General features: G+C 38.5%; 3 protein-coding genes across 3 annotated transcripts in view; 2 read left to right on the top strand and 1 right to left on the bottom strand.

The window, feature by feature from the left end:
- The window catches only part of myo19 (myosin XIX), a 28,430-nt gene extending 22,693 nt beyond the window's left edge, over positions 1-5,737 (top strand). Inside the window, exons 20-24 of the mRNA XM_079651236.1 lie at positions 197-354; positions 526-655; positions 868-953; positions 3,841-4,164; positions 4,254-5,737. Coding sequence (XP_079507362.1) covers positions 197-354; positions 526-655; positions 868-953; positions 3,841-4,164; positions 4,254-4,367 — 812 coding nt within the window. The 3' untranslated portion in view covers positions 4,368-5,737. The remainder of the gene's footprint in view (positions 1-196; positions 355-525; positions 656-867; positions 954-3,840; positions 4,165-4,253) is intronic.
- A 157-nt stretch (positions 5,738-5,894) lies between these two features.
- On the bottom strand, positions 5,895-8,319 carry znhit3 (zinc finger, HIT-type containing 3). Its single transcript, XM_079651240.1, has 5 exons — positions 8,164-8,319; positions 7,150-7,181; positions 6,983-7,039; positions 6,299-6,373; positions 5,895-6,143 (listed from the first exon to the last, which is right to left on the bottom strand). Exons 1-5 carry the CDS (start codon positions 8,229-8,231, stop codon positions 5,965-5,967), a joined length of 411 nt encoding a protein of 136 aa, XP_079507366.1. The 5' UTR covers positions 8,232-8,319; the 3' UTR covers positions 5,895-5,964.
- Positions 8,320-10,548: 2,229 nt separating this feature from the next.
- Positions 10,549-21,597, top strand: vkorc1l1 (vitamin K epoxide reductase complex, subunit 1-like 1). Its single transcript, XM_079651237.1, has 3 exons — positions 10,549-11,140; positions 14,679-14,788; positions 17,389-21,597. The coding sequence occupies exons 1-3, from the start codon at positions 10,950-10,952 to the stop codon at positions 17,613-17,615; spliced, it is 528 nt and encodes a 175-aa protein (XP_079507363.1). The 5' UTR covers positions 10,549-10,949; the 3' UTR covers positions 17,616-21,597.
- The last annotated feature ends 3,922 nt before the right edge of the window (positions 21,598-25,519 follow it).

Below are 25,519 nucleotides of genomic sequence, written 5' to 3'. Positions count from 1 at the left end.
CCTGAACCACTTCAGTTTGACTCTATGGCCCTTTTTAAATTCAGAGTAATCCTATAAGTGCTGCTGTTGATTCTGATGACTCACTGACAAACAAATACAATGTGTTGAAAATAAATCCAAAGACAGGTAGTGCTGCTCTGCTCTAACCGTAAGTCTGTCTTGTGTTGTTCACTGTGTTCTGACTCCTCTGTCTTAGATGCGGGGGCTGACTACATTCTTCGGCGCGGGGTGGAGAATCTCCTCAGCGTCGTGTCACAGCACGAGGCGTTCGACCCCCTGTGCAAAGATAACAGTGGAAAACACAATTCATGGGTTCACTGCGGGAGGACTAAAGTTTTCCTCACTCAGTTGATGGTCAGTGTTTAGATGTCTTCCTCACACATCATTTAGTGAGTGTGTATAACATGAAGAAGTCATTTGCTTATTTGGTAAAAAAGTGTCATGCATTTTTATCAATGTGGTCATATATTGGGGATTTCTCTGGTATATTTGGAGTACTGACCTGCCCTGGCTTTTGTCTCACAGCTAGATTTTCTGGAGTACCAGAGAAAAAAGGTCCTGTGTCAGTGTGCCTTCTCCATTCAGTGCTGCTGGCTGCGGTACCAGCGCCGCAGACGCTGCGCCCGCCTGCTCTCTGCCACTCGGATCCAAGCAGGTGAACTATTTGAATGCTCCCGAGTGGAATCAGTTGATCTCTGTGGCCTCACCCTAATGAGTCTGCTGGCTTTGACCTGAATGTCTGGCCAACAGGATCTCATCTGATGAACTGTTCATGACAGATATTCTCTTGTGCCCACAATGCACGGATTAAACCTGCAGAATGAATGGCTTGGTCAGATGTGTGTGTGTTTATTATGTCTCCTGCAGTGGTGCGGTCCTGGCTGGTGAGGAGGCAGCTCCAGAGGTGGAACAGAGCAGCTGCAGTCATCCAGAACACCTGGAGGATGTGGAGGGTGAGATTTGAAAAGAATACATATCACATCTTGTGTTTTTTTGTTCCAAGTTGTATGAATTAAGGTTGTCAACGTTACCTGCTAACGCTCCTGATTAATCTGGAAACCTTAACGCAGAGGGTGACCACAGTAGCTCTTCGTAACAGCTGCCTTGTCGAATCCTTTAGCTTAGTGTCTGAAAATGTTCCGACTTTGAGCCAATAATTCAGAAATCATGTTTTAACCTCCGGTATCATTCGATTGGACTATGCAAATTAGTCATTCGAGACAAAAATGTCCACTGCAAAATACTTTGATGAAAACATTATATTAAAAGGTTTTCTTCACAACTTTTTTGGGATCAATTTTTAAAGCAACTTCCGCTCTAATAGAAAATACCAAAAATGTAATAATTTTCAGGATTTTAACCCTTTAAATGCCATTTTGAAAACATGAAACCGCTGTTTTTTTACATGATGAAAACAGAGAAAATGAGTTATTTTCCAAAAAATACATATCTGGTGACTGGCTCTTTTTTTTTTATATAACAGTCTTGGATATGTCAAAGATTAGCAGCAAAATCGATTTTTCTGCATTATTAGTTTTTGCACGAAATCAGATTGCATAAAAAAGTTACATACTTTTATCACAGTCTTGGATATGTTAAAGATTAGCAACAACATTGATTTTGGTGGATTATTAGTTTTTGCACAGAATCAGATTTTGAACATCAAGCCAAACTACACATATTTGAAGCTTTGGCTTTGCAGCCAGGTGTTTTTATTTACTTCAAGGAGTGCATGTAGGGCTGTGTATGTCTGTTTGACATTATCAAAGGACTTTGAAGTTCCAAACAATTCAAAACATCGAGGTCAAGCTGGGTCAAGATCATACATCTGTTTACCTCTAAGACACATGAAACAGCACAAATGAAAAACAAAACGCCATGAGAGCACACTTAGTCCTGTCTCATTCTCACACACAATCACTCACACACACACACAATGTATAAGGAGGTTTAATATGTACGAGTGTGTATGAGTTTGGGAATGAGGGAGTGAGAGAGAAAGAAAGATATGAGGCGAAAACTGCGACTTGCTGTAAACCAAATCTACTGTATATTGTTGTCTCTGCACACACACACACACACACACACACACACACACACACACACACACACACACACACACACACACACACACACACACACACACACACACACACACACACACACATTTCTCAGCTGATACCACTCTTCCACATCCATACCAACACACCTACATCACATTAGTTGCATACATGTATTCCAATGGCTGTCAGGGCCCCATTATACAACAGGCAAAGAAACCAAGAAATGACAAGCATGTAATTCAATGGTAAAATGTCACATCTGGTGATATACAGTAAAAAGGACAAATTGAACTATTTTCCTCCAATATAAAACCCTGACATTACAAAATGCATGATTTTATACCGGTATGGCGGAGAGATCAAAAGATGTGGTTACAATGGGAGTGGATGGGACACGAGTGGCTAATGTGTGAGTTTTTTGTTTAATCTGATTCTGTGCAAAAACTAATAATCCACCAAAATCAATGTTGTTGCTAATCTTTGACATATCCAAGACTGTGATAAAAAAAAAAAAAAATCTGACCCCCCCCCCCCAACATTTATTATATGGAAAATAACTGCCTTTTTGTGCATGTTTTTCATAGAAAACGCAAATTCATGTTTTCAAACTGGCAGTTAAAGTCCTGAACATAAGTTAACATTTGGTATTTTTGATCAGGACTGAAGCTGATTGAAAGATTTAACCCCAAAATGTTTTTAAAAATATTAATCTGTTGTCATTTTAGAGCAGTTTTTGGAAGTGGACATTTTTGTCCCGAATGACTAGTATGTAACTTTTTTTATGCAATCTGATTTCGTGCAAAAACTAATAATGCTGCTAATCTTTGACATATCCAAGACTGTTATATAAAAAAAAAGAGCCAGTCACCAGATATGTATTTTTGGGAAAATAACTCATTTTCTCTGTTTTCATCATGTAAATAAACAGCGGTTTCATGTTTTCAAAATGGCATTTAAAGGGTTAAAATCCTGAAAATGATTACATTTTTGGTAATTTCTATTAGTGCGGAAGTTGCTTTAAAGATTGAACCCAAAAAAGTTGTGAAAAAAAGCCTTTAAAATAATGTTTTCATCAAAGTATTTTGCAGTGGACATTTTTGTCTCGAATGACTAATTTGCGTAGTGGATTTGTTACACAGTGAATTATTAAAGACCGATTTGAAAAATTGGAATTCCAAAATAGATCGAGAAAATAGCCTTGTTACAAAAAATTAGGCCATTTGCAACAACACAACCAAAGTTATTGCAAAATGAAAAGTGAAATAAGACCCATATGGACAAAACCGTCCACAGTGATACCGGAGGGTTAATAAATAAAATAAAAACTCAGATTATTTATTTCCAGTTTTTCATGTATTTCTTTATTTCAACACCACCCATGTATTTTATTTATCTCCCCCCAAAATACAAATGCCTATTAGTATTTTTCACACTAACAGGCAACAACTAAGACTTTTGATCACTGATGACATATACCATGTGAAACCCACGTTGTTATATTATTGGTTTACAAGCCTTCTTAGCAGCGGCACTGGTGGCAACCACACGTCACATCTAACATGTGTGAACATTCTGTTACATCATGAAAATGTAGATCTGACTTTTTTCCTCTCAAGGCTTCCGAAGTCTGCGGCTTTTATAGAAGCGCATTGCTAAATCTAAACTGGAACCTCAAAAATCCTAGATTACATTCACAATGATTATTGATGTAAATTGTCACCAATAAGTAAACAAACGTGTATTTATGGACAATATGTATATTTGTTTTTTGTGGCAGGCACTATTAAAAGCCTTGGCTGAGACAGAACTGGACGATGCAAAGGACCTACTGGAGGCGGACGTGCCACAATTGAACGCCATCATCAGGGAGCGGGGCTCCGTGCAGCTCTCCTTCATCCAAGAGCCCGTCTCAGTGCGAGGCTGGCCCCTGGGCCTGGCTCTGGCCTCGGCCCCTTCCATCACCATGTCTCTTACAGCCACGGGCTTCCAGAAGATGGTGTCTGTCATGGCCTCCCTCAACCTGCCCTCCAGAAGAGGGGAGTACAAGTTGGAGCCCAACCAGTACTCGCAGGAGCTCGCCTCCATACGGGCCCAACCCAAGGTGAGGGCACACCCACGCCAATTCTTCCAAATCTCAAGTTTTTTATTTATTGGAGGATTTTTACGATTGAATTCTTCTTTCCTACCCAGGGATCTGTAAAGCTGCACTACCGGCGGTCTCCACTCCTCTACGCTGACAGGAAGCCCGACATGAAGAGTGACATGAGCGGGTTCAATGCCATCCTGCTCGAGAAAACTTTGTAAGAGCTCCTCCTTTCGCTGAACACTAATGTCTGATTACTTGCACACAGATTAAGGATAATCTGGCACAGAGGTGCTTTTGCAGTGAAGCATCTGCTCTTCCATAATGTGACACAGAGGGAACAAACCTGACATTTTATTCTGGCATTTTGTTAAAATGTGTTCAAAGGGACCATTTTCAGCTTCATCTTTTTTTAAATGATGCCAAAGTTGATCTCTCACTGTGCTATACACAGCTGCCAATACCTGCCCCGGGGAGTAGTAATATTTTTGAACTACCAGGAGGTCAGGTAAGATAATGTAGTGTGCTGGGCCTTATTAAGGTCTGTAGTACAATCAGAACATTGAACAGCCACATTTGAAATCAGACCAATAGAAAACCATGATTGAACAGAGTAGTGATTATGATAATGTCACTGCAGGACAAGACAAAATATATTTTTATTATTCGTAGTCCTGTAAATACATAGCACAAACTTAAAACCTTTCAAAAAACCAGACTTCAGGTTTTTGTCTCCTTGATGCCTCTTCAGAACATCTGACTGTTGATCGAAGTATTTGGCCTTTGACAAGTGCCTTTCTTATAATCTACAATCAAATCATAAATGTGCTTATTTATTTAAGGGTGATTGTTTGTGTGATTTTTATAGATTTATTTTGGGTGTATAAACACATAGGTCGGATGCACAGATTATCCGGTTATTAGAACCAGCATTTATTTTGAAAGTAAATGATGCTTTAAAAAAGTAAAGTATTGCACACGTAAAGCACATCTTGCACATTAAAACTACACATCTGCTAATATGCAGCTATAGACACACAATTAATGACCAAGCACACACGTCACTTATGTGATACAGGGAAAGAATAAACCCAGGTTTATTCAAAATGCTGCTTTTTGTTTGACAAGGGTCTTTCTTATTCGCACATCTGTCATGTCTGGCCAAAACAATGTGTGGATTTGCTGCAGAAACTCCTGCAGAACAATACCAAAGTCTTTGTACTCTAATGTTTTGTGTCGGAGAATAAACATAAGTGCCATCAAGTTTTGCTATAGTCTTTTTCAAAATATATTTTATAATAACGTGGCAATTGTGTTCATGTAACTGACATTGATGTTTAATATCCTTTAAGCTTTTGGCTAAAAGGACATCATGTCTCTTGTTATATTTCATCTTAATTTGATTAATAAATAATGTATTTTAACCGGCTTCCAGCTGTTGATTTACTTAAATGTGTTTTTGAATTAAAAAAAATATATATAAATATATATGTATACTGCTTGTCAGTGGTACCAAGGGATCAATGTGTAAAACTTGAAATATTAATATTTAAATGACTTATTGAAATAAACTTTATGCATTTTCCTTTCATCTGAATGTGTGCTTACTTGTGATCAGCAATTCAACCACAAACTACATTATGAAGCCTTTTTTGTAGACTCAGGAATTGAAATTGTTTTAAAACATTTTAGCATTTATTTAAACACTATTCATTAAAAAAAAAAGAAAATAAGAGTTGATTCACATGCTTATTCCAAGACTTTATAGAAAAATATAATGAAAGATCATCTGAGAGACAAACTAAAGCAGGGGTGATTTTATGAATCATCGCGTCCTTTGGCCGTTAGCTTCATACACTGATCAGAAAACTCGACAAACAGAGGCTCCTGCATGGCCGCCTTCATCGCCTCGTCTTTAACGTCTGCGCTGTCGATGGAGCGCAGCAGCTGTCTCAGGTGGGGGTTGCAAAGAAGATCTCTCATCTCGTTGGACTGACCTGTAGAGACATAAGAAAACATAATTTACCCAAGGCTTTTTTGGAAATGCAATGTATGTGGCCGTGAGTAAATGCAAGTGTTAGATGGAGAAACGTTTGACATGGGACACCGCTGATCAATGCAGAGAAGACGAGAGGTTCTGTTGGATTAGTACCTAACAGCTGGAGCTTCTCTAGAGGCACTTTGTCGATGATGTCCTCTTCATGCAGAAGATCCTCCTCAGTCGTCTCTGCAAAGACAGGGAAGCAATTGTGAAGTTAAATGCGTATTTAAAATTTCACAGCCTTTCTTTGCTGTGACTTCATCTACAAATGAGAAAAACGTTTGACTACTAACACAAAGAGAGTGAAATGCTCAGGTTTTCTTTATTTGTTTAAATACAGTAACTGTTTCCAGTTCTATTGATTAAATAAGTTGAACAATTTAAAATGGCTTGAGACCACAAGCACTCTGTCTAAATGGCCCACCACCACCTATTATTTTATATTTGATTTGTACTGGGAGAGTAAAGCATAATTTGACAACTTAAAAAAAGACAGACAGTGGGATGCACAGCCTGGTGACAATAGATTACCACACTTATCATGTGTTTATTATCAGATAAGGACTATGGATGTAGTTTGTCATTTTACCTAATTCTGGAATTTGCACACATGTTTTTATCAAATAAATAAAGATGAAATAAGAAACTATTTAACACTGCATGAGACGATAAGCATTGTAATAACAGAATTTAGAGTTTTACTAAATTGCCCACCCCCACCTCTTTATGATATATTTGATTTGTGCTATTTTGGGCAAATATGGACACACTTTCACAGGAATGATAAGGCCATACCTGTGTAGAAAGAATCCTTAGCTTCAGTAACTTCAGAAACGACAGGAAGGCAAGAGTCTGCAGACACATAAAGTTAGAAGGTTGATCAGAGAACGATGAGCATTTGAATACGTCCTATGAGAATGAACACAGCTCGTCACCAACATACTGAAATCCAGCTCCTTTACCTTTATGGTTCTTGTAGCAGCCAAGTGAACAACTGAAACAGAAAGAAAAGAAGAATTAAAAACACAAGTATGATCATAATATTTACCTATGTGCAAAACTGAATCAAGGTAACACAAGTACATTCTGTCCGCACAGTTTTACTGTATATTATTAACAAATTGTATATAAATGTGTTCCGTTGTGTTTATTTTTTCCTGAATCTGCAGCACTCAATCTGAATGTCTTAAAAGTTTGAAACATTGCAAAAGTATGAAATGAATAAAATAATATTTTAAGTGATTCATAATTGCATTAATATATATCAATGTCGTTTTTTGAATTGTATAACTATCTTTAAAATTAGGACTATTTTTTATATTGTATACTTTTATATTTATAGAAATTATTATTATTATTTAACAGAATTAAAGCAAACGTAATGCTGAGGCATGTTATTGGAGTCTACATTATCATTGTAAAAAAAGGGATTCCATATGTTTACAAGAGTTAAGTTTCCTAATCTAATAATGTATAATAAAATCAGAGTTAATGAATGTATCCTTCAAAACAGCGGAAAAGCAGCCATTGACTTCAAAACGCGAACTGTTTTTGACTTACGCGGGTTGCCGTCCCTCCCATGTGTTGCTGATGTCGACTTGTAACTTTAAGGGACAATACTTTGCATCACTGGCATATTCTCTACATTTGCCCATGTTTTTCTTTATGCATTTTCTTATTTTGTTAACAGGTGTTACCACGTTTTAAAGTGAATACGAGCCATGCTTAAAGGCCATTATGTTTCAGCACGGTAACTCCTAATTTAGCTTAAATGTCAACACTAGCACTTGATGGATACGGCTGCTATTTGTATATACTTTTTTAATTTAGGTCCGACCTACATACTCAGTGATGTGCCTTAACAATATAAAATATTGGCTACTGGTTCCCCTATAACTGTCTTCTCACTTTAACCAAACAAGCTAATTGAAGGCTAGCTAGCTAACAGATGGTTATTTAAAGTTAACGTTACTTACTATCTTATTTTGCAGGCTGGACATCTGTATTTCGGCGTATGTTCGCTGCACACACTGCATATCTGCATCCTGGCGAACCAATACGAAGAAATGTGTCAAAATGCTAGAAGATCGTATGTGTGTTGACCAGGAAGTTAAATAAGTTCCGGTTGGGAGATATTCCTTCAAAATAAAAGCATGTGACTTCGCCTGGGGTTTCAGCCAAGAGTCAACATAGATTAAACCCAAACACTGATATTTATTAATGCTCATCATCCCTTTTAATTCGTAATTTATTATATTTAACAATTGATTTGTCCATTCTTAATCTTCATTTGTAAAACATTTATTTCCCAGGCTTGTTGGATAGGGCCAAAATTGTTTTCATACATTTCTCAAATTAAACTGAGAGACACCCCAAATATTTCATATTATTAATAACTATCATAACATTTTGAATGCAAAAATACATCTCTTTCTAGGCTGCAGGCTTAATTATTTAAAAAAAAGACCTGTCCCTTGACCTAATGACCTCGGTATCTGGATGTGCATAACACTCATCTGGGAAACAACATGTAAACATAGCAGGGCCTCATTCCCCCTGAAAAAAACACTGGACATGGACAGGAGGGAGAAATTATATATGAAAAATTCTGATTGTAGAGAAACTATAGAAAACACAGACGCAAGCGTGTAATCCACGTTATTTAACATGACTAAAATAGTTTTAATCAAAATACAAATAATGTCTATTTGGATTCAGTTATGAGCAAAATAAAAGACACAATCCAAGCTGGTTGAATCATCACCCATTTTTATTGAGTCCAAATACTGTATCATATCTCCTGCACCCACAGACATGACTACACATATATTTATCAAGCACACACCACTGACCTATATTGCTCAACACAAACTATTTTTGCACCAGCGAGAGACAAGCAGGTTCTTGCTACAGAGTATGGAGAGCTGTCTCGTGTGACTGATTACTGGGCATGTTACCGAAGTCACAGCGCTCCATTCACTGGGTCAGGAACAGGGAAGGCAGAGAACCATAGCCATCGTCAACATCAGGAATCCAACTTCGTGTCCGGATCTGGAAGAAAAGGTCATCACAAATAATATCCTGCAACAACATTTGTCTTTTCATCTGCAAATTATTTTGTCAATTTATAATTTGGCCCATAACATGTCATATAAATAATATCCAATACTGTAACCCAAAAGCCGTGTTTACATTTTCATCTTGAAATAAATGCTCACATATGATGGAAAAAAACCGTAATTGTTTATTTGTGGTGTAGAAAGTGTATTTTTTACCATCCTGGCCTGATTTTTATTGACCCATTTTCCAATTTTAAGGTTTCAAAAACACCATAGCAGTTATCTAGCCTTTGCACATTCACAAACATACAGAAAGGGATTTTTTTTTATCTGTTTTTGGCTCTACCTTTCGGATTGACCTAATCTGTTTTTGGACCTATCGGATTGACCTAATAGGTGGAACAAAGCAAACTTGAATTCCGAAGCATAGAACGGCCCTGACACAAAGGCAGGTTGTTCAGCTCACATTCATGGCAGTAATCTGCAGGATCTTGTTTGTTATGTAAACATCTTGGTATAAGGTCATTTTTTTCATGATAAGGAAATTGCTGAATAAATAAGTGTTTTTCATCAAGAATAAACACTTTTTCAGACTACAAAGGCACATTGTTACCTATAAACGTCGAAGAAATCCATCAAGAAGAGGAGCTCTTGGTTCTCTTGCGTTTCAGCTCGGTGTTATGAAATTTTTCTGCAATCTTCCTCTCGTGTCCAGCGGGGCAATGGCGGTTTGTGTTCAGCTCGATTTCTCTCTTGGTTCTCCCTTTGCCACACGCATGGCACGAGAACTCGAGCAGATTGTAATAGTCATACTGGTCGTAAAATGTTTCCTCGAAAAAAACAAATCTTTCCATGTCTGTCGCCATTTGGAGATGGGATGCAGCAGATTTTACCAGACGAGTTCAACAGCGAGTAAACAGCTGTAGCCAGCCAGTGTTTATATACAGAGGGTCACGTGATCGTGGCTGTGACCAAGGAACTACACTATGCTGTAATAAGCAGTGTAGTGTTTTTGTCGGGAAATATTGATATGTATTGTTAGTTTGTTCATTGTTATTTCATTAGTATGCATGTATTTCCTCACATATTACTGTAACATATAGTATTGATTATTTTGTTAAGTAGTAGGCCTATGTGTTTTTTTTCTTTCTGTGTCCTGAGTATTTCAACAAGGGTGCTGTGTGCATGTTTGGCAAACCAAATAACATCCTATTACTGTTATAAGAATGTATCCAACGTGCAATACTTTTAGCACTTTATTAACTGACATTTGTTTAGGTTATGGTAAAAGTAATTGGTAATAACTTACATTGCACATAGTGAGTCTATTCTTACTCGAATTTTGTCGCAAGTATCCATTTCTAAAAGTTATTGCACACACCTTAATAAAAATCACACATAACTGTTACTGTTACATAAAGGACTCAACACTGAGCGTTTTGGTTTATTTTATTTGTAATCGATCAATACATGTGCGTATTTTCCCATTGTATACAGTCTATATGTGTATGAGCCTACTTTGTGCTTGCATATAAGATGACTCTAATAATGTCTCCGCATAGAAAGCCTTGCTCAGTGTTTATGTTCTGTTTTGTTCCAGCGCACGGCCCGCCCCTCACGGTGTGGCACGTCCTTACGCTTTTCCACGTCGCAGTCCTGTCTCGGGCGAACTCTCTGCGTGTCTCCAGCTAGGCCAGAGAGTGATGGCGGCGCCCGTCCTGAGAGTGTCCACCCCTCGGTGGGAAAGAATAGCTAGGCTTCTCGTTTGCTTATTGGGCATACTGCTGTCTATATATGCCTTTCACGTCGAGACAGAAAAGGCTCGGGATCCGAGTTATAAGGCGATGTGCGACGTCAGCATCTCCATCAGCTGTTCGAAAGTGTTCAGCTCAAGGTAATTTGAATTCAGCAAAGAGCGCTCAATGAAGCTGCTGCTATTGTGGCAGCCTGGGAAGGGCTGGCGGTTCAAACTGTCAGAGGCTCCCAGCTAGCATCTGCCGGCTGCCCGCTAACGTGCTGCTAATGCTAACTGAAAACTATTAGTGCCGGTGTGCTGCGGGCTGGCTGTTAGTTAAATAACCTTTCTGGAATAAGTTAACTTTGTGCTTATTATTCAATAAGCATATCATTCGCTTTCTAGCTCAATGAAGCTAACTTTGCTAACCGTCAGCTAACGCAACACATTTGTTAACCTTACACTTTAGCCAGTTAGCTATCAACAGTGAGTCGTCAGCATTGTAAAACTGAATCAATGGGCAAGTTGCTGATGGCTTATTTTAACCGGTCCTTCTGGATGCTGTCTGTGTATGAATGGGTAGCACATCTGTAAACGCAACTTTAGCACAAAAGTTGACCACAGCTTGCTCAGACTAACGTTATTGGTGCATGGATGTTGCTGCTGAATGAGTCCATTCATTCCGCAGAACTCTGCTATGATGTTTGCTGGTGAGCTAGTTTAACGTTGTTCATATGGGGCAACTTTTAGACATACTAGCTAGCTCTCGCGTTAGCTGTCACGCTGCTGTCATTAGCTGCCATGCTAATGTCACCGGGGCAGCTATCATTTAGTCCGAGTGGTTAAACCCTATAGACCGGCTAACTAAAGGGACAGTGCATATAAATGCTCCAGAGGTCAGTGTGGAGGACTGCAAAGGTGGATACCTTGTTCCGGTGCTGCTATAATCAGCACACCGTTTTACAGATAGCTACATGTTCATAGCTACATTAGTAAAGCGGCTGCAGGAGTTCTATTTAAGCTATGTGTGCGTTGAAAATAAATCAGATTCGTTAGTCACAAAGATGAGCTTGTAAGCATGTAGAATAACCTCCCTTTAAAGTTAAGATCACAGTTGTTTCATTCAAACAATTATCTGAAGTTACCATTCTAGCTTGATTGTGGGCAACTGTAAATGACTCAAGAGAACCCCACCTATTTAAACAATTTTGAAAGTCTTTGCAGGCCTTGAACTCAAAGACTGGCTGGAATGTGTTTTAGACCCATTACATACTTGTAGGATAAAGATAAGTGACTCAATTCACTCTCTGAGTACTAGAGATGCTATAGTTTTTGTCACCTAAAATAAAATGTCAACCATCAGCTCTGACTGAATGTTAACAAATATTGAAGAAATGACTGAATGAAGAAAACAAATCTTCCTTGAAGAATCTTCGTTCTAAAGGCGAATAAAGCTTAATATCCAGCAGTCTAATGCCATTAAGGGTTGGAAAGTTAATCCCATATTCCTGGAGATGGAGATAATGTGTATTTGTTATGTATGTAGAATGGCCTGTTTTTTGCATGCCTCTTAAAGACAAAGCTTTGAAACGCTGACCAGAATCAATCAATACATTAATCAATACATTGTATTGGTCAGATGTAATCAGAAAGGGAAGGTTCTATCCTTCAATCCTGCCAGGTCCTTCAATGTTTGCACAGTGATGCTAAGGGATTCATCCCATTTTATTAAAAAACTAAAATAGTCCACAAAAAAGAAACTCTCCAGAAAAGAAACAAAACAATGCCTATAGTGATACATTTAAGAGGAACATATTGTATAACATCTTAGATTTAAATATTACATTTACAAAAAAATAACACATTTAAGAATTAGCTTGAAATAATTAAATTTCTTTGCAAATAAAACCAGAAATGCCAGATCCTTCAATTTGTGTATTGTCAATTCTGTAGTGAATATAATGGGATGCATGACTATCTGCATTGTAGCAAACCGTAATTCATTATATACAAAGATAATAGGCTTCTACAATGTAATACATCAAATGAAATTGCTAATGCACACCAAAAGATGCATACAATTATTTAAAAACAAACACAATAACATGGGCATGTGTCATTCTGGTGAATAAAAATGAATAAAACAAAGGTCTGAGTTATTGATCCAGTCTCTTATCTCCATGCTCCTGCAGCACATCCTAAAAATGAGAAATAAAAACCTTTCATTCTGAGTGAATTCTAATTTTCACTAAAACATTCAATAGTAAGACAAAAATGAAAATGAAAAGACATTCATGTGTGTTGTATTTAAATAGGTCATTGTTTGTTCATGCTTTCACAAATTATCCACTGATCTTCTATGCTGGAACTGACTTATTGATTAATTTGACGTATCTTTCTTAAAGTCATATGGCAGAAAACGCTAAGTAAGCAAGATTCCACTTAATACTTTGCCTGACTGCAGTAGGAGTTGTTTTAAGAATTTTGCACAAAATCAAATGCACTCTCAAAAAGTTTGTAGCACTACACCGATGAAAGACTGTTTCCTATGCATTATGACCGCACATACCCATCTTCTCTTTGGATAAGAATGTTGTATTTTCTTTGGATGAAATCCAACTTCTCTTTGTTGCTGTTGCAAATAGAAATGTTGTTATGCAGGACAACATTTAGACCTGATCTGATGGTAGTATTTGAATGTCACCCTTTTAAAACATTACTTGTTGAAATCAGAGAAACTCATTAAAGTGGCTGCCTCTATGGACTGACAGCCATCTCGTGCACCACATCCTCTGGTGAAACAACCAAGCCTTGATTTTGGTAACCAAGCAGCGTCTGAATTTAGGTCTTTTCCTCACCTTCAGCTGTGGCAGGTCCAGATTAGATTTGAAGTACTTTATTGATCCCACATTGGGAAATTGTTTTGTTGCAGCCACATATTTACAATACATTGCACATAGAAAATAACAAACATAAACCATAAGTAAATATTTTAATATCTATGAAGTATCTATAGAAAACACATTTTAAAATACACAGGATAAGTTAAAATATACTGTAATAGACCAACTGACTACTGAACCAAAAAAAGGCACTGAGGTCTTTGAGTTTGGGTACATAATGTACAAATGAGTGACTCTGGGAAACTGCTTCAGACTGTTTTTTGTACTGTTTTGTAGTAGAGCTGAAATGATACGTTGACATATTATTGACTGTTTTAAAAATCACAAATATGAAGTTTCCTGTTTTTATTTTCTTATATCTGATTAAAATTTGGACTGTCATAATAAGACATGTAAAGACATCACTGTGGGCTCAAATAAACTAGGTTGGACATTTCTTTAACCTTTTTATGACAGTATCTACACCAACATAGGGATGGTGAAATACCAGTGTTGATTAATTAATTGGTTGATTGATTGATAACTAATATTTATAAATAAATATGGATCCAAAAAGAACAGAGCAGATTAATCGATCATGAAAATAAACGTTTTTTACAGCTGATTTTCCCTGAATACTTTTATGTACATTTGTATTTGCCTTACATAAGAACTAAATGTTTCTAAAAAGCAAACTTCACCCAGCCAATTTACATTTGAATTTATTTACATATACAGTACAGTAAAGTTGGTTGCTTTTTGTCATCCCGAGAAAAGTTGTAACTGCCTTCTCTGCTGATGTTCTTCTGGTTCAGGTGGGGTCGAGGATTTGGACTCCTGGGTTCAATCTTTGGAAATGACAGTGCACTGAACCAGCCCAACAGTGTCTACGGGATCGCTTTTTATGCCTTTCAGCTTCTACTAGGTAAGATGTCATTTTATTTAGAGCCCTTTTTTGGTATTGAAAATGTAGGTGACTCAACAATTTGCTTCCCTCTTTTATCGCTGCATTTGCCAAAAATGTCTCGCATGGCACTGACATCATTTTTAGTAGCCTTGTATGAATACAAATATGTAGTTAAAGACTAAGACTGCAGAGATAACTGCAATGGTGGATTAGGGCCATTATTAGTTTAGAGGGGGAGAGGGGGGTTTATCCAAAAAGAAAACTCTTGAAAATAATAAAATCTATGATTAAAGTGGTACATTTAGAGGAAAAACCTGTATATTCTCTCATATAAAAAAAAAAGTAATATCACACAAAAGCACAAATTTAAGGAACAAAAAAAAAGATTAATAACACATACATTTGAGTGAGATTTAAGTCGGAAGCATACTAGAAAACAAACTTGAGGAGCTACATGACTTTGTTTCTCAATGTTTGATCAGTGGGGCACATGGGGATATCCTTTATCTGTCCATTGTGTTGGAGTTTCTGATGCTCATAAGCGATCACATCATCCATATCAGCATGTAGTTTTCTTCTGAATGGTGGCCTGCAGATCCGCCTGGCCACCTGGCGCCGGCTCAGAACAAGAGGGCCTTTTAGCTGCAGCAGTTAGCACTCACACAATGGCTGCCCAGTTAAGCCAAACTGTTACACAGGGTCAAGATTTCCATATTAAAGTCAAGATCAGAAGTCTTATTATTCTTACGGCCATGGAACACCCAATATTTGTCAATAGAAACAACTCCAGAATCTGCATATTCAAGGTTTAACTTTTGATTAATGCCATTGTGTAGCATGGGACAACATTAACAGTTACTGTACACTCAATGTATAAAGACATAGAATAATGCAATAGCTGTGGCTTTTCCAATACATTTTCCTTTCACTGTAAATACATGTTATGTAGAGAAGAGGGGTTGGCAACATGGACAAAATCCCCTCTCATGCTATTTGTTTTTTCGTATCACATTATGAAACAATTTCTGGCAAATCATTTGAGAAACTGAACATTTATATATATATTTAAAAAAAATATTGTCTATTTTCTCTGGTACTTAATTAGCTAGTCCCCCCACCCCCCCCCCCAAACGTGTCTTTATTATATTATTATATATTATATTGTCCAGCCCTAGAAGAAGAGAAGATAGAGATAAACTCAGAAAGTACTTATTTTCCATGCTCAAAGTACTCTGCACTACGACAGCTTTATAAATGTCTGCTTGTGATGGATGTTAGCACTTGTATGACCCGCTGTAGTGGAAAGGGTACTCAGATATTTAACTTAAGTTAAAGTAGTAATTCCCCCGTGTCGAACGTTTTATAATCATATATATTGGATTATAGTTATTGATGCATAAATGTATGGATTATATTTATTCTTACAGCATTTACACATATATACACTGCTGGCTAATTTACTATGAGATAGTTCACCATCATTTATTTTTGTAAATTATAATTGTTTTGATTATTTTTATCTGCAAAGTAACTGTAGTGAAGCAGAATATACAGAATTTACTCTAGACTGTAGTGAAGATATAATGCATCATATAACTGAATACTCAATTAAGCCATACATAATCTTTTAAGTACCTCAACATTATACTTAAATACAGTCATTGAGTAAATGTTCTTAGTAACTTAACACCATTGGGTCTCATTTCATCAGATTATATCACTAATAATCAGTAAACAATGTGTAAAGCACTGATAATGCCTCTAATTTAGTAACGCCTCAGTGATTTCACAATGAGTCATTACAGCGCTCACAGTTTAAAGCTGTCGACCTGTGTGACTCACGCATGTTCATACACTCCAACTACAGACAAACTAGATATTCTGCCAGTAAGAAAAAACAGGAACTACAGTTGATATTATAATTTCCTGTTAAAAATATCCAGCCAAAATAATTCCAATAAAAAATACATTTCAATTATATATATTATATGATATTATCCTAATTATCATCTGCTTAAAACTTTTCAAATTGCAAAAAAAACAAACTGGAATCTCTTTGTTACCTTTTGTACATAAAATAAAATAATTTCTATTATTATTTTATATTTAGTGAGCATCAAATCTTAAGTAATGTAGTTATTAAGTAGCAACATTGTGCCAGTTCCTGTATTTAAAAAAAAAAAAAAAAAAAAAAAAAAAAAAAAACTACTTGTATAGTGAGCTAAAAATCTTTTTTAAGTCACTCTGTTTGGGTATTGATGGTTATGCCGTTTAGAAAAATTCACCATTATTAACTCATTTGAAGTGTTTTTTTAAAGCAATGAAGGAAAAACTCCTATCGTTCCATCCCAACCAGGAACCTACTATGTCAGCTTAGGTATGGACCAGCCAAATTGTTACTAATGAAACATCACAAGCTTGGCCTTATGTGGCAACAGAATAATATGACCTGTGTTTAAGCTGAATGTCATCACGCGGTGGCTGGGTACAGAAATAGAAAACTTTCCGAGGCTGTAAGCTCAGTCATCAGGTTACTTGTGTGTTCTAAGGTTATGTCTTTTTTCCCTTTTTGTTTCAGTTATTTTGTCTTAAGCTTTAGTTTGTGTTTCTTGCCATAGGAATGACTGTGAGTGCAATGGCCGCCCTTATTCTCATGACGACATCCATCTTGTCGGTGGTGGGTTCGCTCTACCTGGGCTACATCCTCTACTTTGTCCTGAAGGACTTCTGCATCATCTGCATCACTACATATGCGCTGAACTTCATTCTCTTTACTCTCAACTACAAGCGACTGGTTTACTTGAACGAAGCCTGGAAGCAGCAGCTGCAGGCCAAGGAGGACTAAATCTGTGGAGAACGGCAAGACAAGTACGACAAACAAACAAAGAAAAAGTAAAAAAAGAAACGTGACCTCTGAACATTTGACTTGCCACCAGGAGACCTTGCTTCCAAACGATGTTTATTCTGCTGTGTGTTAAAAAAAAAAATTGAAGATAATTTAACTTAAATGTTGGGCCTGTTGCAAACACGGAGGATTTGTAAGTGAAAGGTGTTTTTTTTTTTTTTTTTTTTCCTTGTTTAACATATTAAGGGGGCTGGCTGTGTGTGTGTGTGTGTGTGTGTGTGTGCAAGTGTGTGTGTGTGTGTGTGTGCAAGTGTGTGTGTGCAAGTGTGTTTGTGCGAGTGTGAGAGATAATGTCAACCCGAGCAAGCAGAAGCAGGAGGCCACAAAACAGATCGATGGAGGACAGCTCTCTTTTGAACAAAAAGGACCACGGGATGGAGGAAAGCGTGACATTAAAGGGGTTTACTTGAAACGGTTAGAAAGGTCCTGTTACTGCACAGCGGATCTGCTCTAAAACTTGGAACCGAGTAAAGGGTCCCAAAATTTGAAAAACACTCATTAGGTCATCGTAAAGTTTGCAGATAAGGTTCAATGGCATGGTGGTGTTGGGGAGGGTGGGGGCAAAAGGATTAACATTTATACAGACTAGTTTCTTTTCATGTTTACACTTTGTAGTATGTTTCTTTTATGAAGAGGACCACTAAAAATAAAACACGGGATAATGTGAGATATTGTGTGTTAGACCAGTCAGATAGTTTTTTTTTTTGCAATTCTGTAAATAGCTGCTGAGCAATATTCCAGGCTAGATTGTGATTTAGTGTTGATGCAAACTTTTTTTTTTTTTATGGAAAACCTACCAACAAAACGGGAAAACATGAGTAAATCTGGAACAAAAAAACGATAAAGGTCACAGCGAGGTGGATGTGTTCTCCTGGTCAGGCATGCAGTTCAGAGTTATGTGGATTTCTTTGTTGTACGTGGTCATTATGTCATCTGAAGCCACAAACACACGTCTTTGAAACAGAACTATGGGTTCTTTTCACCAAGTTTGCTAAAAGGCACCCTCACCCCCTTTTTTTGTTGGTTAATGTGTGATAAGCATTCCTGACACCCACAGAAGTGGGATCCATAAAGACTTATGTGCCTAAGAGTGTTATGGTGAATCACCGTTTTCTTTTTCGTTGTGGGTGGGGCGGGTTAATGTCATGTTAACACACGTTCTGCTCGTTATTTTACTGTCACAGGTCCAAGGCTTTATTTTTATGATTAGTTTTGTAAATGAAGGTACCAGTGAAGTGTTTCTCCCTCCCTATTAGAGTCTCACGAGGTAGCGAAGGCTGCTACACTGTGATTGTCTCCTGAAGTGTAGAGCGGCCTGGTGGCGGAGGCGTCTCTTATCTTTGCTGTTTTAAAAAGGCTCATCTGGCTTTTTGTTCACTGTCCAGCCTGTATACATTTGATGTCAAATTGAACAGTAACGGTGATCTTGCAAAGCTGAGTTACAGTTCATTTGCAGGATGGGAACAAAAACGTTGTCACGATTTATGTTGAAGCAGCAGAAGCGTGAAAAGGAGTACGATTTTGAAAGAATTCAACACAGTATGTTAAGCCATATGTTGAGGTGTGGGATTTCTCTGCTCTTGTAGGAATCCAGAGTTTTCAAAAGACACAGAAGTGGTTGATCCAATATAACAAGGCTTCTACAAAGACGGGTCACAGAATGGGGAAAAGAGCAGCCACAGCTGGCAGTGGCTCTGAAAGAAAGAAATCCACAGTTTCGTCTGTTCAGTTAAGTGACAGAATAGGACAATTGTCTCTGTATCATCTAAAACCCACTGATCAAAAGTCTCCAGACGCATGGTACACTATCTCTGGGCTTTAAGCAAATGTTGGCCATCTGACAATCTTACACGCGCTGTCGATAGATCCAGAGCAGTCGTAATAATTGTGATAATGTGATTCATCTGTGGTCTTAAACCAGCTTGTTCACTCTTTCCATCACTGCTACTTTCCATACACCCTTCCCTTTTACAGAACTCTCCCCGACACTTTATTTTTGGGTCGCTTAAGTATTGATGATAGCAACTTACAGGAAGGTAGTGTCAGTGACGTGCTTCCTGTAATACCATGAGGTCATAGCTTGTCTTTAGAAGTGGAAACGGAGGTGATACTTCCCTCCCCTGCCAGGGTATTGGCAAAGTTAAATTGTTGTCTGTTCATGCATGTTGGAGCGTGATTACTACTTATCATAAATAAGTTGTGTAATGTTATTTTAGGCCATCTTCCAAAGCGTAGTATCATATTTCTTCAGGTTGCAGATAAAGGTTTCCTATTTTAATGGATGCTTCCCGCACTTAATCCTTCACAGTGAAGATGATGTATACTGCTCACTATGTCCATGTTTGTCTGTTTCAGTATAACTGACACATTTGATGCAGTTTGGCAGCCTACTAGCTTAGTAACATAAAGGAATACTCCCACCAATTTAGCATACATTCCAATAACATTTATTTAAAATCGATTCAATTTGTTTTATTCCATGTATTCTTCTTCCTTTTCCTTTGCCCAAACCACCCACAATACAACTCGACCGCCAACTGTCTTAGCCGGAGATTTTGGTTTGGTATGGCCCAATATGACATCCTCAAATGTCTTCTAAAATATAGGAATGGCTGCCAGAAAGAAACTCTAATGGTTTGCTTTGGAAAATGGGAGGCACTTGCGCTACGTGACATGATTGGTAGTAAACTGGCAAAAACATGCAAGCACTGCAGTCCTCTTTAAAAGAAAAAAAGTATAGTCCTCCATAAAATGATTTTAAATGTTGGCCCGTGACTTAAGTCATCTTTAAGATCTCCCTACTACAGTATTGCCTGGTCGGGCTAACATTGGGTTCTCTTTCATGTCAACTCAGAATAAGATTTTGGTCTTTAGTCTGGGAAAGCCTGTGCATTCATGTAGAAAGAAAAATCTTGTAAGGATCCTCTTGCACAAGTCAAACTGACATTACATGCTTGTTTCTGTGGCTACAACTATGTGTGTTGACCGTAGAACATGACGTGGCCGACCATTAGCTTCATGATTCTTGTCATACGCAAGCCTATTACACTAGTTTGTGTGCAGTTACTTAAAATAAATGGGTCAGGAATTTGGATGATGAGTCAAAAGTTTGAAATCTTTGGCTGGTAACACATGTTGTGTGAAGATTTTAAGGTAAAAAAGAAAAGGTCAAAATGATCGATTAGTGCGTTTCATGAATATTAGGGCCCTGAGGTATAACTGCCATGTTAGTTGCATCACCAATGCCAACAAAAGTGCCTTCCGTTTGATCGCTAGGCCTTGAGCCAAAGACGAGCAACAGTAATAGCCTTGTAAAATGAAGAATGGTAACTTTAAAAAGCACGTATGCTTGCCTTCCTTAAGATTTAATCTGATCAATTGGTAATTCCCAAAGATGTGATTTAAAGTGCAAAAATTTATTCCAAATTTGGCAGACAAAATGCCCCGTCAAATCAATGGTCATTCCCCTTTTTCCTTCCTTAACTCCACTCTGTAATTCTCATCTTTATTTTGTCTAGCTAGGACATGTCTATTTAAACTACATGATTGTAATGTACTTTTTTCATCATTAATAACGCCCTTTAGCTGTTTAGACTGTTAACATTCTGGGCTACTTTAGTAAAAAAAAAGTTGAGGGGGTTGGAGGGCTCGGAATCCATGTGTCAGCATAAAATGTTCATTGAATTTATTTGTGGAGGAAAACTTAATGGGTTTGCTTCTGTATTGCCAAATATGTTTTAAAATGCTGTATTTTCTTACATGGAAAAGTGTTACATGAATGGTAGGAGGGTATGAAAAAAATAATCTGTTTAAATCCATTTTACCTTAAGGGAAAACTGTGGAAAAGGTTGACATGCGAACATTTTTAATTGTCATTGTCATGTGGAAATGATCTACCATTAAAACATTCCCTCTGAAACTACTCATTTTAAGTTATTTGAATAAATACAATTCTGTTAAACAAATTAAGATAAGGTCTGCCAACAGAAAACTGAACTTCTGAAACAGGGAAGATGGTTTAAGGGCTCGGATGTATATATGAATGAACACCTCACTAAAAGAAATGCTGAGATCGCCAGAAAGGCCCGATTCCTGAGGAAACTACGAAAAATACAATCAACATGGACTGCAAACTGCAAAATCTTCATCTAGTTTAACGGATCCCCAGAACAAGCCAAAGTGTTAATCATCAGGGACCAGAGGCCTGACTACGAAGCCGGTTCAACATAACCTGGATATATTTGAGTTACCCGGCTAACCTAATACAAAACCAACACGCTCTCACTAAACTGTCCTACGACGTTGGTTCTCAACTCGTTAACTCAAGCCAGGGGCCGTTTCTCAATCGCGAGGAAACTGGCTTCCAAGCCAATATTTCAAGGATACTACCTCATCGAGTGCCGCCGAAGGACTGTTCCAATCTCCAGCATACTTGGAATTCCACCGAGGCCACGTCCTTGGTTTGGGGGTATTTTCGAGGCTGCACATGGGTAGACTTCGCGTCCTTCAAATCCCCACAATGCTTTGCGCACGGACCAATTTCAAAAACCCTTGCGGAGAATGGCTGAACCGACGCAGCGCAGCACACATTTAAATGTAAGTATGTAGTGGCGTAGAACATGTGTTGGTAAATATGTTACTTTGTTGCATTTGTTATCACAAAAAATGTGTTCCGTGAAAGTAAAGCAAGTTCATAATTAGATAGACATCGTGAGGTATTTATTTTCGGTACAGTTTATGTTGAAACCGTTAGAGAGAGTGGCACACTTGTTAGCCTGTTCCATTATTCTTTGTTTTCCGAAGCCGTGGCTTGGAAGTATACTTGCTTCGTTTCTGAAGGAAGTGACTTGGAAGTATACGACTACCAAGCCAGTATCCTCGCGATTGAGAAACGGCCCTCGAATCCTCGGTCCTCCGGTAGTGACCCGGAAATGGATTTCAGTGCGCCATGTTGAAGGACATCTAATTTCTCGAAATGTACTTCGAGGGTGCACTGATGGGTCCTCCGCGCCATTCCGCGGATCCTCTGCGGATGTATTTCCGGAAACAGTGATGTTAAAAAGAGTCGTGACGCACGGGCGGACTTATCTCAGCCAATGACAGCTCTGCATGCATCTCCTGGATATTACTTTATTAACTGCTTGAATCAGACGCGATGTTTACAGGGAGAACAGTCCGTGCAGAAAGCAGAGCAGTGTGTATAATATCTATCACTCAGTATAACAGGCCTATATTACTCTCTTTATTTGTATGCTTTAGTTTAGTAGATATCTACAAACAAAGAGTCAATATTTTTCTAAAACCATTTAGTGCTTCACATAATAAAATACTGCTGTATCCTGATATCTATTATATGCTTTACTTTAGGAGCTGTAGGTGCGTGTTGTTCAGCAGTGTTGTTTATTGAGGAGGTTGGATGGTATGCCGTAGAGCAGGGGTTCCCAACCTTTTTTCCCAAGAGCCCCCCCAAATGACTCCTGTTGGAAGTTGCGCACCCCCCCCCCCCCCCCCCCCCACACACACACACACACACACACACACACACACACACACACACACACACACACACACACACACACACACAGGGGGGGGGGCGCAACAGCGGTAATTAAAGTTTAAAAGTCTCAAAAATGCTACAACTGCTGTCACAAACTGGATGAATGTGAAGTATTTAAGTAGTTAAAGGAGGTTGAAAGTGTAATTAAGGAGCACTATTGGAGTGACTTTGATGGTTATTGGACTCAGGATTAATTCATTTGGATTCCCCCTGAATGAAGAAATTAAAGGACGGCGCAAGTGGAAACAATTCGCAGAGGGTTGTAACTGTTTAAAAGTTTAAAAAATATGCTCAAAGTAAGCCGGATTTTGCCGATGTGTTTATGTGGACTATGTTTTAAAAATGCGCTTATCCAGACAAGCCTGGTTTGGAGTTGGACACTTTACTGGCAGAAGGAACATTTTCTATTAAAGTAAAAATTATACATTTCTGTCTTTTTATGCCTTTAATAGCTACTAACTTGAATTTTATTAAAATTAATTAGTCAATAAGTTTTTATATTTTATTGTAATGTTGATGATGAAAATCATGTATTGCGTTACAATTATTTGTAAAAAAAAAAAAAAGTCTAAATATCATATTTGGCCTCAAATCATCTGAGGCCTGGCGTCCCCCCTGCGATATTTGGCTCTCCCCCCCCAGGTTGGGAACCACTGCCGTAGAGGATGCTATTGCAGTAGTCGAGTCCTGATGTGAAGAATGCATGAATCAGGGTTTCAGCAGCAGAGGAGGAGAGTGATGGGCGGAGACGGGCAATGTTTTTGAGGTGGAAAAAGGAGGTCCTGGTGATGTGATTGATGTGGTGATTGAATTTGAGCTGACTGTCGAAGATGACTCAGGGGTTGCGGATGTGAAGAGGAGGAGGGGGGGGGTGAAGGCAATGGTGAAGTTGAAATTCTGAATGATTTTGCCAAGGGGGGAGCATAGAGGATGAAGAGGAGGGGGCCAAGCACCGAACCCTGGGGGACCCCTTGGGACAGAGGAGCAGTGGAGGAGGTGCAGTTGTTGATGTTGATAAACTGATGTCTGTCGGTGAGGTAGGATTTCAGCCAGGAGAGTGCAGTGTCGGTGATGTTGAGTGATGATTCGAGGAGGGACAGCAAGATGGTGTGGTTGATGGTGTTGAATGCTGCGGTGACGTCGAGGAGGATGAGGATGTTCAGGTTGCCGGAGTCAGAGGAGAGGAGGAGGTCGTTTGTGATTTTCAGAAGAGCTGTTTCGGTGCTGTGTTATGATCGGAAACCGGATTGAAATGGCTCAAAGAGGTCATTGGAGCTGAGGTGGGATTTAAGTTGTGAGGCAATGACACGTTCAAGTGTTTTTGACAGAAAGGGGAGACTTGGGATGGGCCGGAAGTTGGACATGATGTCAGGTGTGAGTCCAGGTCTTTTGAGAGTGGGTGTGACAGCAGCCAGTTTGAGAGGGGGGGGAACTGATCCAGATTTGAGGGAGGAGTTAATTATGGTGGCGATGAGTTGGGAGATGGCAGGGAGGCTCTCTTTAACAAATTTGGAGGGCATTGGGTGTGCAGGTGGAGTTAATTCCAGTCATGAAGTCGGACAGTTGCATGGGGGTCACAGGGGAGAAGTTGGACAGGGGCTGTGAGGTGAAGGGGGGGAGCCAGGAGGGGAGGTGGGGGGTGCTGATGAGGGGGTCAGATTGCTGTAAATGTTGCTGATTTTGGTTTGGTAAAAAACGAGAGTTGCACTGTTCGGTGGTGAAGGATGAGGTGGCGTTGTCACAGGGTTTGAAAAGTTTGCTGATGGTGGAGAACAGACGCTTGGGGTTGCTTAATGCAACTTGATAGTATCTATACTGTGTAACCCCGGATGATGTATTATTTTTTACAGCTTCTCCAGAGCAACAGAAATCATTGCTGACAATTCTTTCACAGGCTTAGCACTCGTGAACTAAATGTAAAAAATGGTAGGGTGCCCCTTTAGGCCCATTCTGACATCATATCAACGTCATATCAAATCAAATATTTCTCTACATCTTATAGAAATGTAAAATTGGGTAGTAATTTTGTTACTGGCAATGTTAGGGTTTTAGCAATTTGAGTATAATTCTTAAGGTTTGACGTTTTTTTTACTTTCTAAAACTATCCTATATTTAATAAGCAAAAAACAATAGTGGATGCAGATGCAATAAAATACTGTTGAACTTTAAATGACAAAGGATATTAAAAATCAGGAAGTGAACATATACAACAGCCCTACAGTTGATAAGAAAACCATGTGTCACCGTGACTAAGAAAAACTAATAACTAGCACTGATTAACACATTC

The sequence above is a fragment of the Notothenia rossii genome (assembly GCF_949606895.1).
Source record: "Notothenia rossii genome assembly, chromosome: 9".
NCBI lineage: Eukaryota > Metazoa > Chordata > Actinopteri > Perciformes > Nototheniidae > Notothenia > Notothenia rossii.
Note: the sequence above shows the minus strand (reverse complement) of the source record. Positions and strands in the feature narration are given on the sequence as shown.

What these genes read in the sequence shown, in the direction of transcription:
- znhit3 (XM_079651240.1), bottom strand. Translation starts at nt 8,231, where the DNA reads ATGCAGATATGCAGTGTGTGCAGCGAACATACGCCGAAATACAGATGT. An exon ending in CCAGCCTGCAAAATAAGATA is followed by an intron (nt 7,182 to 8,163) that starts GTAAGTAACGTT and finishes TTTCTGTTTCAG; the next exon opens with TTGTTCACTTGGCTGCTACA. An exon ending in TAAGGATTCTTTCTACACAG is followed by an intron (nt 6,374 to 6,982) that starts GTATGGCCTTAT and finishes CTGTCTTTGCAG; the next exon opens with AGACGACTGAGGAGGATCTT.
- vkorc1l1 (XM_079651237.1), top strand. Translation starts at nt 10,950, where the DNA reads ATGGCGGCGCCCGTCCTGAGAGTGTCCACCCCTCGGTGGGAAAGAATA. An exon ending in TCGAAAGTGTTCAGCTCAAG is followed by an intron (nt 11,141 to 14,678) that starts GTAATTTGAATT and finishes CTTCTGGTTCAG; the next exon opens with GTGGGGTCGAGGATTTGGAC. An exon ending in TGCCTTTCAGCTTCTACTAG is followed by an intron (nt 14,789 to 17,388) that starts GTAAGATGTCAT and finishes TTCTTGCCATAG; the next exon opens with GAATGACTGTGAGTGCAATG.